General features: G+C 51.7%; 1 protein-coding gene across 2 annotated transcripts in view; it reads right to left on the reverse strand.

Moving 5' to 3' along the window:
- Positions 5,246-17,853, reverse strand: part of PRKX (protein kinase, X-linked) — a 96,319-nt gene continuing 83,711 nt past the window's right edge. The window contains exons 7-9 of one of the 2 annotated variants that reach the window (XM_021079693.1): positions 14,271-14,348; positions 11,803-11,951; positions 5,246-9,576 (exon numbers count right to left, since the gene is read on the reverse strand). In XM_021079693.1, the coding sequence (XP_020935352.1) occupies positions 11,826-11,951; positions 14,271-14,348 (204 nt within the window). In that variant the 3' untranslated portion in view covers positions 5,246-9,576; positions 11,803-11,825. Of the gene's footprint in view, positions 9,581-11,802; positions 11,952-14,270; positions 14,349-17,853 lie in introns of both variants that reach the window. The other variant, XM_021079692.1, reaches the window with a different exon arrangement.

Raw genomic sequence — 17,853 nt, forward strand, 5'->3', positions numbered from 1 at the left:
TGGAAGCCGGGGGTGGGGGTGGGGGTGCGGGAGGGGGGTGTCACTCACTGTTCAGCAGGTGTATGGTTTCGGTTCTGTGAGGCTGATACATCTGTGACACCCACAGTAAACACTCCTGTCCTTGGCACCTCAAACTGTGTCGAGTGGTGGGGGTTCTCATGGTGGCTCAGCAGGGTAAGAACCCGACTTGCACCCATGAAGTTGCATGTGCAATCCCTGGCCTCGCTCAGTGGGTTAAGGATCCGGCACTGCTGTGAGCTGTGGTGGAGGTCGCAGATGTGGCTCGGATCTGGTGGTGCTGTGGCTGTGGTGTAGGCTGGCAGCTGGAGCTCAATTTGACTCCTAGCCTGGGAACTCCCATACACAGCAGATGTGGCTCAAAAAAAAACAAATAGTTTATTTCCAGGTCTATACATGTTGCTGCAAATGGCATGATTTCATTCTTTGTTGGTGGTGGTGGTAGAAGAATTTTATTTTAAAAAAAATTTTATTAGAGTTGATTTACAATATGCTAATTTCTGCTACATTGCAAAGTAACAGTCAGATACACACACACACATTCCCTTTCTTATGTTACCTTCCATCATTCTTTTTTACAGCTGAGATGTATTCCATAAAGTATATGTGCCACATCTTTATCCAGTCCTCTGCTGATGGACGTGTAGGCATGGTACATACATACAACGGAATACAATGCAGCCATGAAAAAGAACAAAATCATGCCATCAGCAGCAGTATGGATGGACCTAGAGATTGTCACACTACGTAAGTCAGAAAGAGAAAGGTAAACATCACATGATATCACTTACACGTGGAATCTAGAAAAAAGGACAGCAATGACCTTATTGGCAGGACAGAAAGACTCACAGACTTTGAAAACAATCTTTCGGTGACCAAAGGGGACAGGTGGGGGCAGGGATGGATGGGGGGTGCGGGGTTGGCACGTGCACCCTCAGGTCTATGGAATGACGGGCTAACGGGGAACTGCTGTTGGCACAGAGAACTCCGCCCAATATTCTCTGATCATCTCTGTGGGAAAAGAATCTGAGCGAGAGCGGATATGTGAACACGGATGCCTGAGTCACTTTGCTACACAGCAGAAAGGATCCCAACGCTGCACATGAAGTCCACCGCAATGAAACTTTAAAAAACGACAACAACAACAACAAAAAAGTTCAACAAGGTCCCACTGCCCAGCCCAGGGAGCTCTCTATATTCAACCTGTGACAAACCCTAACAGAAAAGAATAGGAAACAGAATGTATCTCTATGTATACCCGAACCACCGCCCAGCACAAATTAGCACAACATAGTACATCAACTACCCATCAATGAAAATTCTTGTTAAAAGTCTCTCCGGGAGTTTCCGTCATGGTGCAGGGGAAACGAATCCGACTGGGAACCGTGAGGGTGCAGGTTCGATCCCTGGCCTCACTCAGTGGGTGAAGGATCCGGCGTTGCTGTGAGCTGTGATATAGGTCACAGACGCGGCTCGGATCTGGTGTGGCTGTGGCCGTGGTATAGGCTGTCGGCTACAACTCGGATTTGACCCCCTAGCCTGGGAACCTCCATATGCGGCAGGGGCAGCCCTTAAAAAAAAAAAAAAAAAAAAAGATTACAGTTCTCCGCCGTAAGACACAGCAAAGCATCAGGTCCTCTGTGCTCCTGGAGCCCCCGCACTGAGGGTCTGCAGCTCGGGAGCTGGTCCAGCATCTGGTGTTTTCACCAGAATACAGAACACTGGCTTCTTTGCTCCTGCGGCAATCATTGCCCCAATACACGTATCGGGGCAGAGTCACGGGCTGAGCTGGCATGAGCAAGAATCAGATGGAGTTTAGATCTCAGCTCCATGATCGATCAACTGTGAGACCTCGTGTGAGTTATTGAGTTTTTCTCACCCTCGCGTGCATTAGCTTTAAAGGGGGGCGGATACCCCACCTCGCAGGATTTTTAAACATCAAATGTGCCCAGGAGTAGGACTGCGAGATCCTGGGGTGGTTCTATCTTGTTTTCTGAGGAATCTCCATTCTGTTCTCCACAGTGGCTGCACCAAGTGACATTCCCGCCAACACTGTAAGAAGGCTCCCTTTTCCCCGCACCCCCTCCAGCATTTGTTATGTGTAGGCTTATTAATGATGGCCAGTCTGCCTGGTGTGGGGTGGTACCTCATTGTCTGTTTGCTTGTTTTTCCTTTTGGGGCCACCCCACAGCATATGGAGTTCCCGGGCCAGGGATCAGATCTGAGCCACCGCTGTAGCTGCAGCAATACTGGAATCCTTAACCTCCCCGTGTCCCAGCGCTCCAGCGATGCCCCCAGTTCCATTGCGACACAGCAGGAACTCCCTCATTGCGATTTTGATTTGCATGTCAAAGAGGTACCTGCGCTGGGTTATGGCAGCACTCTTCACAGCAGACAAGATAGGAAACAGTCTCAGCGTCCATCCACAGATGAATGGATACAGAACACATGGTACAGGCCTGCAGTGGAATATTACTCAGCCAGCAAAAAGGAAGTCGATCCTGCCATTTTCAACAACATGGACGGCTTTTGAGGGCATTATGCTCCGTGAAAGAAGTCAGACAGAGAAAGACAAATCCTGTATGATCTCATTTATACGTGGCCTCTGAGAACGCCCAATGCACAGAAACAGAGTTAAAAGGTGGTTACGACGGGCTGGGGGCTGGGGGCATAGAAGGAATGTTGGTTAGATGGTTAGAGTTGGAACTAGCATGTAAATAGGGCCTGGAGATCCAAGCACAGCAGTGATTATAAACAAACTTCTGTATTATAACCGCCATCACACTTGCTATGAGATTTGTCCTTTTTTTTTTTTTTTGGCACACAGAAGCTCCCAGACCAGTGATCAGTAACCAGAGCCACTGCAGTGACGATGCTGGGTCCTTAACCTGCTGAGCCGCCAGGGAACTCTGAGACTCAATCTTCATGATCCCATCCCGAGAAAGAAATGCTCGTTCTGAGACTTGATGGAGATGTGAGCTACTGCAATACACAAATCCACCAAAACATCCTATGGAACAAATTACAAGCATGCTTTATGCTGAACATATGACAGTTTCAAAAGAGATGAGCTCTTTATGAGCAGCTTAGAGTTCCCGCTGTGTCTCAGTGGGTTAAGACCACAATACAGTCTCCGTGAGGATGCACATGGGACCCCTGGCCTCGCTCAGCGGATTAAGGGTCCAGCGTTGCCACAAGCCGCAGCGTAGGTCACGGATGCTGCTCAGATCTGGTGCGGCTGTGGATGGCGCCAGCGGCTGCGGCTCCAATTCGACCCCTAGCCTGGGAACTTCCGCGTGCCTCAGGCACAGACATAAAAATGAATAAGCAGCTCCATGGAGGAGAGGAATTCTAGGCACAGAGAATGAGAGCTGCAGAAAGCACTAAAGCAGGGGTTCAGGGCTTCTAGATGCCCGAGGTATGCACCCCAAACCCAGATTATGAAATAATGCCAGAAAAGCCTTGTACATCATCTAAGCTTCACGGTCCGAGATTTCGGAAGTAGGTACACGTGACCTGACCTCCACTTTGAAGCGAGGAAGACCTAGGCATGAAGAGCCCCACGTAATCCAAGCCAAGCTTTGGAGCCTCGGCTGAAGCATCAGGATTCCGACAGCGCTGAACTGATCCGAGAGACCACAACACCCAGCTGGCAAGCCAGTCGGATGCAAAGCACTCCACGGTTTGTCCTTCTCACTCTGGCCATCGTATGACTACCGTTTCGTAAAATAATAATGAAACAGTAAAATAACTTAAAAATACTTAAAAACAATGACCCTTGTCCTGCGTGGGGCGGGGTGCTCCGAAGACAGGAATTGTTTTGGTTTGTTTTTTCTCTTCAGGTTAAGACCTGTGCAGCCTCTGGTTGAGACCACAGGGGTACCCCTGTTTTTCCTGAACTCTCTGAGACAAGGTCACGGGGTCCTTGAGCGAGAACGCCAAACGAGACGGGCTTCCAGGCGTCCATGAACAGACAGCACAGTTTAAAAAAAAAAGAAGAAGAAAAAACAAATGAACAGAACCAGGAAAAAAAAAAAAAAAAAAAAAAAGGCACTCAATGAGAGCATCCAAAATGACAGAGGCGAGAAAAGAACTTCACTCCTCTGCAGCACACACTCCACAAATAACCTCCACTGGTCCTTCAAAACGCTCTTCCCACTTTCTCCCAAAACATGCATGGACACATGTACACACACACACACACACACACACACACACACACTCGCAAACCAGAACATCACCTCCTAAGCATCTGCTCTAAGGAAATTCTGGCACTGTCACTCCCTGGAGATTCGGGGCCAGACCCTAAAGCTGCCATGCAGGCCCGTTTGCAGACAGGATCCCAAAGTTGGCATTCCCCCCGCAGGGGTGACCAGTGTGCTCGCCAGCGCTCCTGTGCGACCCTCTCCTGGATGCGATAGCCGGTACCCGGCTGTGACAAAGTGACAGCAGTGTCGTACGTCACAACGAGAAAGGCAGGCTGCTTTTCGCCACCTGCAACCGCAACTCGGAAAGCTGGTACCCGGCTAAGTGCGTGATGAGAACGAGCAAATATTTCAGTTAGGGAGGACCCGGGATAGAGCACGAGCTGCAACGTCACCCTCAGGCCTGAGAGGCGAGCTTGGGAAAGCACGGCCAGGGGGTCCCATCTGGCCCCCCCAGCCTCTTTTTGTAAATAAACAACTCTACTGGAACACAGCCACACTCCTTCAGTCACACGATGCTTAGGGATGCTTTTGCACATGTGCGTATCCTGTGGTAACAAAATTAGTAACCATCTGGCCCCTTGCAGAAGAAGCTACAAGAATACTGTATCATATATTTGTAAGTTATCTTAAGAGAGTAAAATTTAAAAGTTCTCAGCCCAAGAAAAACACTTTGTAACAAGGTTGGGAGATGGGTGGTACCGAGACTGTATGGGAGTGTTTTTTGCTATCTAGTCATCTAGCTATAACTAGCTACAACCTACCTACCTATCAGTCACTCATAACTATCATCTATCATTCGCCCATCATATGTATCAATCATTTATCAATCTACATATCAATCATTATCTATCCAATCGTCATGTTGTCAACCCGAAACAAACATCAAGTTTTTGTCAATTACATCTCACTAAAATATAAGAAACTGAAAAGAATAAGAAACACTGCCGACACCTCAACGAGATGTGAGCGGAAAAGATACCCGCTCCTCCCGCGACAGAAAAAGCAGACCCGACTCAGACTTTATCGTAAAAGATACAAAGTTTTATTAAACAAACCTAGAATCAATAGCATTATTCCATAAATTAGACAGCAGTAAAATTTTCCTAGAGTATATATACAAATCACAGTGATTTTCATTGTGCAAGGAATTGACAGGGTTAGAAACAGGCTTTTTGTTTTTCGGGTTTTTTTGTGTTTTTTTTTCCTTTTTCTTTTTGCCCATCCACAAAAGCTATTGACCTGGCGGGGTTCCCAGAGTGACCGGCCGCCGGGAACGACAGGCTGCAAGTGGAAAAACTTCACATCCCACGTGCAAAACCACACCTGTCACGACTCTGACTTCAATCACAGAGGCGTCCACCTCGGAAGACCCAACAGAAGATCAACAGAAAAGTCCCAAAACACCACCGTTTGGAGGCAACCAGGACAGAGCATCTCCTTTGGATGCGGAGGGACGGCGCCCTGGGAGGCAACGCCCCGGGGTCAGCAAAAGCCAGCCTGCTGTGTACACGGGATGCTTGGTGAAGGCATCCCCCTGCCCTCGACCTCCACCAAGACACACACACACACACACACACACACACACACGCACACACACACACACACACCAAAAAATTATGAAGACAACTGTGTATGTGCTTTTCTCTCTGTTTTTGGTAGGTCAACAACATTCACTGGCATTGAACTCATTGCTCAGAAACCAGGCGTCAGGATCCAGTATCTAGGATGCGCCCAAGGGCTGCAAAATTGCACGGTGGGGACATGGACCTCTGGAAGAAAGGGCCATGCAGGCGTTCCATTTCAAATCTCCATGGGGAGCCACCAAGGGCTTCTAGGATGGAGTCAGTTTCCTGAAGGGCTGGAAGAAAAACAAAAAAAAAATCCCACCTTCCCTGTACCCAAAACCAGAGCAAAGATTTTGATGAGATTGTGGGCAGCCTGCATGCAGGGCCTCCTGAGCGGTTGCCCAGGAGTTTCCTGAACGGGATGGGGCTACGGCTCCTGGTGAAAGTGATTCCGGATGGAGAGGCATCCTGGGTGGTCCACAGAACCAGCACATGCCCGTCACAGCCCTCACGTGCTCAGCGCTCTGGGGGCCCCTGGGACCGGCCGCAGGTTAGTCCCGATGCCCAGACGGACCGAAGGAAACAAAACCACGGCAGCAGGCGCTGCCACACAGCAGATGGCGCATCTGCTCCAGGAGCAGGATGGGACAGGGGGCGGTGTCAAAGCAGCAGGAGGGTGTGACATGAACCCTCGGGATCTGGTCGCTGGGGGTTCCTTTGCACATTCTCACGTGTCCGCAGCAGACGTCACGCTTTTGCCACTGCTGGAGACCTATCTGCTCCTGCTGAGCAGGGGATTCTGAGGTGGGCAGCGAAGGAGCTGGACATCGGCCCGTGACCATGGTGCCACACCCGGCCGACCAGCTGTGGGTCTACCTCCTTGTGGCTGTAGAGATGCCATCCATCCCCTTAGCGAAAGGAGACCCACCTCGGGCCGCCTCTTGCCATCTCTGCTGTTTCCTGAAAGACGTTTCAAATCGCGTTCTCATCCAGGGCAACGCCGCCAACCTGTCAAACTGCCTAAGACAAGACAATCTGTCCTATTCTGGCTCGGAATGTTGTGGGGAGTGCCGGGCATTTTCTTCCAAACCTTTGCACCCTGATTATTTTTGAGCGGACGCGGGAACCGTTCAGAACCCGCCCACAGGGTGATTGGGTTTTGCTCGTTTGTCGTGAGCCCGCCGTGTGTTCACAGCACATCTCGATGCCATCATCCCTGCATTACATCAGACCATGAAAATTACAGCCCAGCCCCAGGCAGATAACGCTTGGGATGATGAAACTGGGAAGAACGGCTCTAAGGCGAGAGAATCCCAGCAGGGATTCTTGGAATTCCTTTGAATCTTCGATCTGTTTTGCATGGCGGACGGCCAATGACCATGCCTTTTTTTAACGACCAAGTCGCCAAGGCCTCCGAATTTCTGTTCTTCCCACCCGTCTGTGGACATGAAAGGCCGTGCATTTTCGGGCATCCTGGGGCTATTTTCACCTCCTAGAGTCCAGCCTGGCCAGGAAGAAGGAGGCCAAGAAATATGCACAGGGCTCGCCATGTGTATGTACAATTGGGTCTTGGGTTCAAGAAGGGCGTTTCATTTCTTTTTTATTGTCTTCAAGCGGAAGACTCCAAAATACAAAGAACGGTGTGTTTTTACAGTCCGAGGGCCCCAGACGTGCTTCTCCTCGGGACTCCGTGCTCGCTCCCTTTGCCGATCAAACCTTCTCACCTTCCGTTCAGAAACTGCAGCATAAACTGTTACCCCAACGCCACACCTGGGCTTGACCCAAAAGGCACAGATTGGAACACGGGTCTGTGGCAAGATTCACCCAAGTGCAGCCTTGGCAAACCATCTTTTCTTGAGCTGCTCACTCCATCCTGGACTCGCTCTCCGCGACGAGGGGATTGCTCTTTGCAGAAGGGCTCCTTGAGGCCAAGGCGCCTGACGGACGGCTGCCCGGGGCGGAAAGCAGTGACAGGTGTTGTTTCTGTCTATGTGGCCTCGGGGTGCACACAGCCCTGGCTTTCTGATTAGAGAGTGCCATCTGGCCGAGTCGGACAGGGGCCTGCCTTTCCCTTGAGACGTGTGCTCCTTTTCAAACACAAACATGTGTTTTCTGAGCAGCAGGGACCCAGAGCCCTAGATGCACCTGCAGGAGAGACAGGTGAACGAGCGCCTTCCTGGCCCGGCCAAGGAAAGACAAAATTGATGGCAAAGAAACTGCCACGTGACTCAACACCACCGGAGCCGAAGGGGCCGGGGGTCCCCTCACCTTGACTCATACCCCCCCAGGGAGACACAGCCCCCACCAGCTGCCCACGGAGCTCTCCTGACAGGAAGAAGAAGAATGCAGAAAGGGTTGCAGAGGTCTACTCGGCACAGCCGGGGCGTCGGGCAGGGAAGGTTCTGGAACTGGTGTGCAGAGCTCCACAGGGAAGGGCACAGTGGAGCCCCAGGGCCACAGAGACACACAACAGGCTCGAGCAACCCTGTCCTCCCAGGTGAGCTGCGGCCCCTCGAGGCGGCCCAGCCAAGTTCAGCATCAGGAAGCAGAAGCCCGAGCGGAGAGCAGGAAAGGAAAGACAGACACAGCAGGGACCCTGAGGTCCTTTCCCGCCCCCCCACCCCCCTGCCCCCAGGAAGATGCACATGGAACCCGCGACACCCGCCACACCACCCCTCTCCCCCGACGCCCAGCTTTGGTGAAGTCCAGACTCCACGAAGGACAGAGCCGAGGAAACCCTTCAGGATTCCAAGAGAACGCGAATTCTGCACGAGCCAGCCCCCCGGGTCTGTTCAGTCAGAGGGGAACCGAGGAACTCAGGCTGAAGGTCAGCACGGAGCCACGAGACGAAGCAGCAGTGAGCAAGGGTCCAGCGTGTCCAGCCTGGAGGCGTTTCCCCCAAACCAAGGGCAAGGGAGCACCTTGGCATGAACTGAGCTGGGGGATGGCGGCCCGTCTGCTCTGGGGGATGCCCTTTGGTCAAGGCATCCAGGCTGCCTTCTTAACTTGGAGCCAGTTCTCTCCAGCGTACGAAATCTTTTTCAGGGACAGAGAAGATGCTGGACTAACACTCCCGACCAATGGCTAGTCCTGCCCTCATGTTCCAGCTCACATATCCTTCCGGGGAAACCCTTCTGCGTTCAAGCCCGAAGGCTACTGGACAGAAAGCATTAAAAAGATGCTGCGTGGATATTATCTTCGTCACGGACAACCATCAAATGGACTTAAGATGAATGAAAAAAATGCCCATATCGTACTTTCGACATGTTGTCCCCAAGAGCATAGATGCTTGGAAAAAAAAAAAAAAAGAAAGAAAAGAAAATCTGAAGCATAAACATCACAGGCTCAGGAAAAAGGACCACCAGACACATGGATGCCTGATTTCCATGCTCTAGGAACACCGTCCTTGTTTTAGACACACAGGCGCCCGCGCTCACACGCACACTCACGCACACACGCTTTCTGGTTCTATCGGAGCAGGTCCGCTCACACGTATAAAGTCCTGTCTATGGGGGGAAAAAAAAAAAATCAAGGTATCACAGTAGGAACCCAAAGCTAAAAGAAGACAAAATCTACAACGCATTTTTCAAATCGTCCTACTGTGCCGTCGATTTCCAGGTGCTTTAAATCGTGCCGCGTCCGGGAACGTGAACGGCTCTGCCATCTCTCTATCGGCATCCGGGGCGTCTCGCCGCGGGGGAATGTCCGTATCCGATGAACAAGATGCTCCGATCGCTGCGCCCTGGGCCAGCCACCTGGTTCCAGGCAGCCTCTGAGCCTCCTCCCTTTCTGGCACGAGGTAAGACAACGCACGCTGTTAGTTTTTAAAGACCCGGGGGAATGTCTGCAATCCGAGAACAAGAGCAACAACAACAACCCCAAAGGGAGTTCCCACTGTGGCACAAGGACACTGGGGGTGTCTCTGCAGCCCCAGGATGCAGGTTCGATCCCTGGTCCAGCACAGGGAGGGGGGTTCAAGGACCCAGCGCGGCTGAGGCTACAGCACAGGTCACAACGGTGGCTCAGATCTGACTCCCTGACTTGGGAACGGCCTATGCCACAGGGTGGCCAAAAAAAAAACAACAAAAAAGTAAATAGCACAAAAGAAATGAAATTATTATACACAGAAAGGACAAACAGAGAGAGCTCCCAGTGTAGAACAGGGAACGATATTCAATATCCAGTGATAAACCCTCTGGAAAGAACACGAAAAAAGACTGTAAACAGACAGACAGATATGCGTGACCAGGTCTTGCTGCTGTACGGCAGGAATCGGCACAACCTCGTAAATCAACGACACTTTACTAGGAGCTCCCGCTGTGGCTCACGAACCCCGACGAGCATCCATGAGGATGCGGCCTCACTACGTGGGTTCAGGATCCGCCATGAACCGTGCTGTAGGTCGCAGGTGTGGCTCAGATGCATCTCGCATGGCTGTGGTGTAGGCCAGCAACTGCAGCTCCGATCTGACCCCTGGCCCGGGAACTTCCATAGGCCGCAAGTGTGGACCTGAAAAGCAAAAACCAAACAACAAAATCTATGCATTGCTTTTAAAAAACTCTTTTAAAAAAGAGGGTGTATGGACCTATATTGGAATCTCTCTGCCCCGCGGCAGAAATTAACACACCATTGGAAACGGACAATATTTTAATTCAAAAAAAAATTTACATAATAAGAGCACAAAAGAAACCAAACTTTTCCCTGAAATGCCTATTGCCAAGACCACAAGCTTGAATTCTCAGGAGAGAAGATGCCGACAAGAGAAACTGAACAGGGTCTTAAAAGTGGGTTTTGTTTCTGTTTTTTTCTTTTTAGGGCCACACCTGTAGCTTATCGAAGTTCCCTGGCTAGGGGTCGAATCAGAGCAGCAGCTGCCGGCCTACACCACAGCCACACCAGATCTGAGCCCCGTTTGCAAACTGCACTGTAGCTCATGGCAATGCAGGATCCTTAACCCCCTGAGCAAGGCCAGGGATTGAACCTGAATCCTCACAGACACTCTGTCAGGTTGTTACCCCGCTGAGGGGACTCCTAAAAATCATCTCTTTGAAACCTTAAATTAAGCTTAGCCAATGAGGTAATGCTAAGATGCTTACTTTTGAATAAAAAGGGAGCCAACGGCTGTGCTGAAAATGTTTGGTTAAGGACTGGGGTCTGTTCCAGGAGTTCCCATTGTGGCTCAGCAGGTTAAGAACCCGACTAGTATCCATGAGGATGCAGGTTCGATCCCTGGCCTCGCTCAGTGGGTTAAAGATCTGGCATCGTGTGAGCTGTGACACAGGTCACAGAGGCGGCTCAGATCCCACAACTGCTGTGGCTGTGCTGCAGGTGGGTAGCTGCAGCTCTGATTTGACCCCTGGCCTGGAAACTTCCATTTGCCGCAGGTGCAGCCCTAAAGAGCCAAAAAATAGAAATTCAAAAATAAAAAAGCCTCCAGCGTTCCCATCGCGGCTCAGCAGTAGCAAACCTGATTAGTATCCATGAGGACGCAGGTCTGATCGCTGGCCCTGGTCAGGCCACTAAGGATGTTGCGTTTCTGTGGCTGTGCGGTAGGTCGCAGGTGCAGCTCGGACCCGGCGCTGCTGTGGCCGTGGCGTAGGCCGGCGGATGCCGCTCCAATTCGAACCCTAGCCTGGGAACTTCCATATGCTGCAAGTGAGGCCCTAAAAAAGGGGGAAAAAAGATTTTGGTTTGGAAGTCAGGGATTCCAGAACGGGAGCCACCAGAGCTCGCTCCTCAAATGTGCAGGCACAGACCCACCTCCCAGGGGTCCCCTGAGGATGCAGAGACAGGTGTAAGGAGTGAGATGCTGGTGGTGACGCTGGGGATCCAGCCACGCCCCCCGCATGCACGGGCTGCTCCTCGGAGGAGCTGGGCTGGCCCTGCTCCATCGCCCCATGGCTGAGAGAAGCCCCACTCAGTCAATGCGGGGTCCCCACTCGGCCACTACAAGGTCCCCTTCCCAAGAGCTCCTGTCCACCTCGCCGGCCTTAACCACAGTCAACACGTACCTTCCAGAGGTGGGCTCCCGTCCTCAGAAATTCTTGAAGGCTTCCAGGTCTTTCTGTGCCGCTGGAGGGGCTGTGTTCCAGTCGTTTTCAGGATACGCTTCAAAGTTGGAGGTGTCGCCCTCACCGCAGACTTTAGGCACGATGGGGGGCTTCGGGGTCACCAAGACACAAGGCCACCGTTAGAGGGGACAGTGCACACCAGGTTACACATAAGCAAGCCTGTCTCCTTCTTCCCAATTGGCAGATACCATATTTTTCAGCCTTGCCGCGACCCTCCAGCCATCAAGCCTCCCGGCGTCATTTTTCCAAAGGCCTGGGCGCGCCTCGTCTCTCCAGGTCACATTTTGATCCTGCTCGCCGTTATTTCCAGCGGTTTCAGGATGATTTTATCTGTTATGTTGATCAGTGACCTGTGCTCCCTGACACTACCATTAAAATGATCTAACTGCATTTTTTGGGTTTGGTTTGGTTTCTTTTGACACACCTGCAGCAGGTGGAAGTTTTCAAGTTCAAGGATCAAACCCGAGCCATAGCAGTACCCAGAGCCACAGCAGAGACCATGCCAGATCCTTAACTCACAGAGCCCCCAGGGAACGCCTTTTTTGTCTGTGTGTGTGTGTGTGTGTGTGTGTGTGTACACGTATACACATATCTATGTGTGTATGTGCTTTTTAGGGCTGCGGCTGATGTATACGTATAAGTTCCCAGGCTAAGAATCGAATCAGAGCTACAGATGCTGGTCTACACCACAGCCACAGCAACACCAGATCCGTAACCCACTGGGCGGGGCCAGGGCTCGAACTCGCATCCTCACAGATACCAGTAGGGTTCTTCATCCACTCCGCCACAACGCACACCCCCATCCTGGATTTTCAGTTTGGACGTTGTTGCTTCAGATATAAGGTGCCTGCATGCTCAGCACACTCACGGGTGGTTCAAATCACTTGCAGACACCCCGGGAAGCCCCAGAGAATGTGTGAGACTGGCTCTAGCGGGTGGTCTGAAACCGAACCCTCCGCATGTCTGAGGTCTACCCATGTATCCACGTCTACAACGAGGGAAACAATCGGGGAAACAGCAGAGCCGTTTTTTCCCTTGCTTATGAACAGGAAGCGCCTGGAGTGAAGATACTGCGAATGGGGTGCCCACCCTCAGGCCGCTGAGGGCTTGGGAGGCCGTGGGAAGAATTAGGGGAGAAGAGAAGGGACCTGCGGCCCAGCACTTGCTTCCTCAGTTCTAAAGAAGCACCCCGGCTGCTTGGTCCATGCAGACCCCCAGGCCTGCCCGGTCTGGGCAACGCTGATGTGGCTGGTTCTCTGACCACACGCTGGACAATTCCAGAAAGACAGAATAGAGCCCCCCCACTCAGGTTTTCATAGCTCCGATGCCAAGCCTCAATCCTACGTGGAGAAAAGGAAGCTGCTGGAATTGAGAAGAGGGGTCAGCAAAATTTTCCTACAAAAGGCCAGGGGGTAAAATACTGCTTTTCAGGCCATACAGCTTCTGTTGTGCCTATTCACTGCTGCAGGGGGAGAGCAGTCATCAACCATCAGTAAATAAATGGATGTGGCCATGTCTCGATAAAACTTTATTTATAAAAACAAGCAAGGGGCCAGATGTGGCCCAAGGGTTGCAGTTTGCTGATTCTTGCAGCCGATTCTGATTCTGTAATGCACATAGATACCAACCTTTTTTTCCCCTCCTCTCTCTTTTTTTGGCCATGCTCTTGGCATGCATGAGTTCCCAGGCCAGGGACAGAACCCGAGCCACAACAGTGACAATGCCAGGTCCTTAACCCACTGAGCCACCAGGGAACTCCCGGCCAGTTTTCTCTAATCCTATAAAACTGCCATGCTTTGTCAAGAACCTTCAATGCATGTGGCCAGTACCACTTCCCTCCCTGCCCTGCAGGATGGCTCCTGTCCCTGGATGCTTCACGACAAGACTCTGGGGGGCCCAGTGATGTGAGAATCCTGTCCATCAAAATGTAAACGGCACTGAATGGTCAGCGTCTCAGAAACCCCGGGGAAGCGCAGGGCCGAGATGCCACGTTCCCAAGGTGACCCGGCAATAACCACGCCAGGAAGCCTGATCCGTGGGATTCCCACCTGACACGCCCAGCAGACAACTCCCATCACCAAACGGGGCCAGTCCACGGATGAACGCACCTTAGGCGGGGTCCCCAAGAGAGACCAGGAGGCGCGCGTCCTAGCTGTGTTCCCCCCCTGTGACAAAAGCAAAGCCGAAGCCCCATCGAAGCCGCAGAGCACGGCACGAGCCAGGGGACTTAGGAGAGTCTCTGGCTAAGGTGCCCCGTGAACAGGGAACCTGGCTTAGGGACGACGTGGGGTGGCGGGTTGGACGGAACCAACCCTCTTCTGCATCCCAAGGAGGCAGGGCACGCGGCGGAACCCGCCTCTTGCTCCCAGGGCCCAGGGAGAAAGGAGACGCACGCACGCGGGTTGTACCTTCAGCTTCCGCTCCGGCACAGTCTGCCAGTCCACCGTCCGGAACCACCGGTGCCGCTTGACGTCCTCGGCCCCGTTCTTCAACAGAAGCACGTGACACCGTCAGTGACGAGAACACCCACAGGACAGGAGAGAAAAGCCGCCCAAGAAAGTCTACAGGATATGCCACCCAGAGCGCAGCAAACGCGCAAGAGCGGGCAACACGGGGCGTCTGTGGCCCTGGAGAGGAGGCTATGCGGGAAAACCGTGCACGAACGCATGCGGGTTTTGCTTGCTTTCCTTCGTCACAGCAAGAAATGCAGCCATGACGTCCACGGGCACAGCTCTCTGGACCACAGAGACCAACGTTTAACGACGGTTCAGCCGCTGGACAGAAAATCAGACGGACTTACGGGTAAGGTCTGAGTCTGTCACCTGCTTTCGTCCTGACAATTTTCTTCTGATAAAATTATGCTCATTTTGGGGAGTTCCCGTCGTGGCTCAGGGGTTAACAAATCCGACTAGGAACCATGAGGTTGCGGGTTCGATCTCCGTCCTTGCTCAGGGGGTGAAGGATCCGGCGTTGCCATGAGCTGAGGTGTAGGTCATAGACACGGCTTGGATCCCACATTGCTGTGGCTGTGGTGTAGGCTGGCAGCTACAGCTCTGATTCGACCCCTAGCCTGGGAACATCCATATGCCGTGGGAACGGCTCTAGAAAAGACAAAAAGACCAAAAAAAAAAAAATTATGCTCATTTTATAAACATATAAATGGAGGTTCATGAAGTGATGTCACCTGCTCAGTATGGCCTGGCAAGCAAGTCATGTGACTACAGCTCAAACCCAGGATGTTCAGCTTTCAGAGACGGTAACAACTACCCCTCACTGCCTCCCAATTAACCCGGTGTGTGAAGGTCTATCGAGTTCATCTCCAGCTGGGGCACCGACAGCCGGCGGGCAGACTCCCCCCTGCCCGACAGGTCCTGAAGAAGTCCTGACCCTAACCCCCGCCAGACGTGTGAATGTGACTTTGTTTGGAAAACAGGGTTTCTGTAGATGTAAACAAGATGCAGTCATTGGAAGTGGACTCTTAATCCACCAGCAAGTGTCCTCCTAAGAGACAGAAGAGGAGACACTGACACAGAGAAAAAGCCATGGGAAGGGTCTGAGAGGAGGTCCTCCTGGATGAGGGGGGCCCTCCCTCCAAGGACAGTGTCCTCCTAAGAGACACAAGAGGAGACACAGACACAGAGGAGAAGCCACAGGAAGACAGAGGCAGAGATGGGAGGGAGGCGGCCACCAGCCCAGGGCCGCCTAGAGCCCCCAGAAGCTGCAAGAGGCAGGAAAGACCTTCCCCTGGAGCCTCTGCAGGGAGCGCGGCCCTGGGACCCCTTGACCTCAGACGTCTGGGACGGGGGAAGGCGGGTTTCTGTGGTTTTTAGCCTCCACTTTGTGCTCCTTTGTCACAGCTGCCCCAGGAGATGAACACACCACATAAACAGTGGGCCCTGAGAGATGTGTGGGGTTCAAGTCTCACATGCAGGTCTACTTGGTCCCTTAAGACGGCCACCGAAGGGTCAAGGCACTGGTGCACATCTTAAGTTTACCCAAGGACATTCAGAGCTGGAAACAGCTGAGAAGATGTTGCTGGATTGTCTCAAATTCAGTGGAGCCAAAACTGAATCTAGGACATCACACCATTTACACAGCTGAATCCCTGACCTGTAGTTCCCTCCAGATGGTAAGATGGAGAAAAATCACACACGAAGTTCATCTTCTAAAATTCTGATTAATTCACATACAAACCTGCACCTGCATATTCACAGCAGCACAATTCACAATAGCCCAAAAGGTGGAAACAATCCAGATGTCCATGGATGGATGGATGGTGAATGGACGGATGATGGATAGATGGATGGATGGATGGATGGATAATGGATGGATGGATGATGGATAGATGGATGGATGATGGATGGATGGATGGTGGATGGATGGATGATGGGGAGATGGATGGAAGGATGGATGGATGATGGATGGATGGATGATGGATAGATGGATGGATGATGGATGGATGGATGGATGGATGATGGATGGATGATGGATGGATGGATGGATGGATGATGGGGAGATGGATGGAAGGATGGATGGATGGATGGATGGATGATGGATGGATGATGGGGAGATGGATGGAAGGATGGATGGATGGATGATGGATGGATGGATGGATGGATGATGGATGGATGGATAGATGGATGGATGATGGATGGATGGTGGATGGATGGATAGATGGATGGATGATGGATGGATGGATGATGGATGGATGGATGATGGGGAGATGGATGGAAGGATGGATGGATGATGGATGGATGGATGATGGATAGATGGATGGATGATGGATGGATGGATGGATGGATGATGGATGGATGATGGATGGATGGATGGATGGATGATGGGGAGATGGATGGAAGGATGGATGGATGGATGGATGGATGATGGATGGATGATGGGGAGATGGATGGAAGGATGGATGGATGGATGATGGATGGATGGATGGATGGATGATGGATGGATGGATAGATGGATGGATGATGGATGGATGGTGGATGGATGGATAGATGGATGGATGATGGATGGATGGTGGATGGATGGATAGATGGATGGATGGATGGTGGATGGTGGATGGATGGATGGATGGATGATGGATGGATGGTGAATGGATGATGGATGGATGGATGGATGATGGGGAGATGGATGGAAGGATGGATGGCTAGATGGATGGATGATGGATGGATGGTGGATGGATGGAAGGATGGATAGATGGATGATGGATGGATGGATGGATGGATGGATGGATGATGGATGGATGATGGATGGATGGATGATGGATGGATGATGGATGGATGGGTGGGTGGATGGATGGATGATGGATGGATGATGGGGAGATGGATGGATGGATGGATGGATGGATGATGGATGGATGGATGGATGATGGATGGATGGATGGATGGATGATGGATGGATGATGGATGGATGGATGGATGGATGATGGGGAGATGGATGGAAGGATGGATGGATGGATGGATGGATGATGGATGGATGATGGGGAGATGGATGGAAGGATGGATGGATGGATGATGGATGGATGGATGGATGGATGATGGATGGATGGATAGATGGATGGATGATGGATGGATGGTGGATGGATGGATAGATGGATGGATGATGGATGGATGGTGGATGGATGGATAGATGGATGGATGGATGGTGGATGGATGGATGGATGGATGATGGATGGATGGTGAATGGATGATGGATGGATGGATGGATGATGGGGAGATGGATGGAAGGATGGATGGATAGATGGATGGATGATGGATGGATGGAAGGATGGATAGATGGATGATGGATGGATGGATGGATGGATGGATGGATGGATGGATGGATGATGGATGGATGGATGATGGATGGATGATGGATGGATGGGTGGGTGGATGGATGGATGATGGATGGATGATGGGGAGATGGATGGATGGATGGATGGATGGATGATGGATGGATGGATGATAGATGGATGATGGGGAGATGGATGGAGGGATGGATGGA

This window comes from Sus scrofa, chromosome X, assembly GCF_000003025.6.
Source record: "Sus scrofa isolate TJ Tabasco breed Duroc chromosome X, Sscrofa11.1, whole genome shotgun sequence".
NCBI classification, from domain to species: domain Eukaryota; kingdom Metazoa; phylum Chordata; class Mammalia; order Artiodactyla; family Suidae; genus Sus; species Sus scrofa.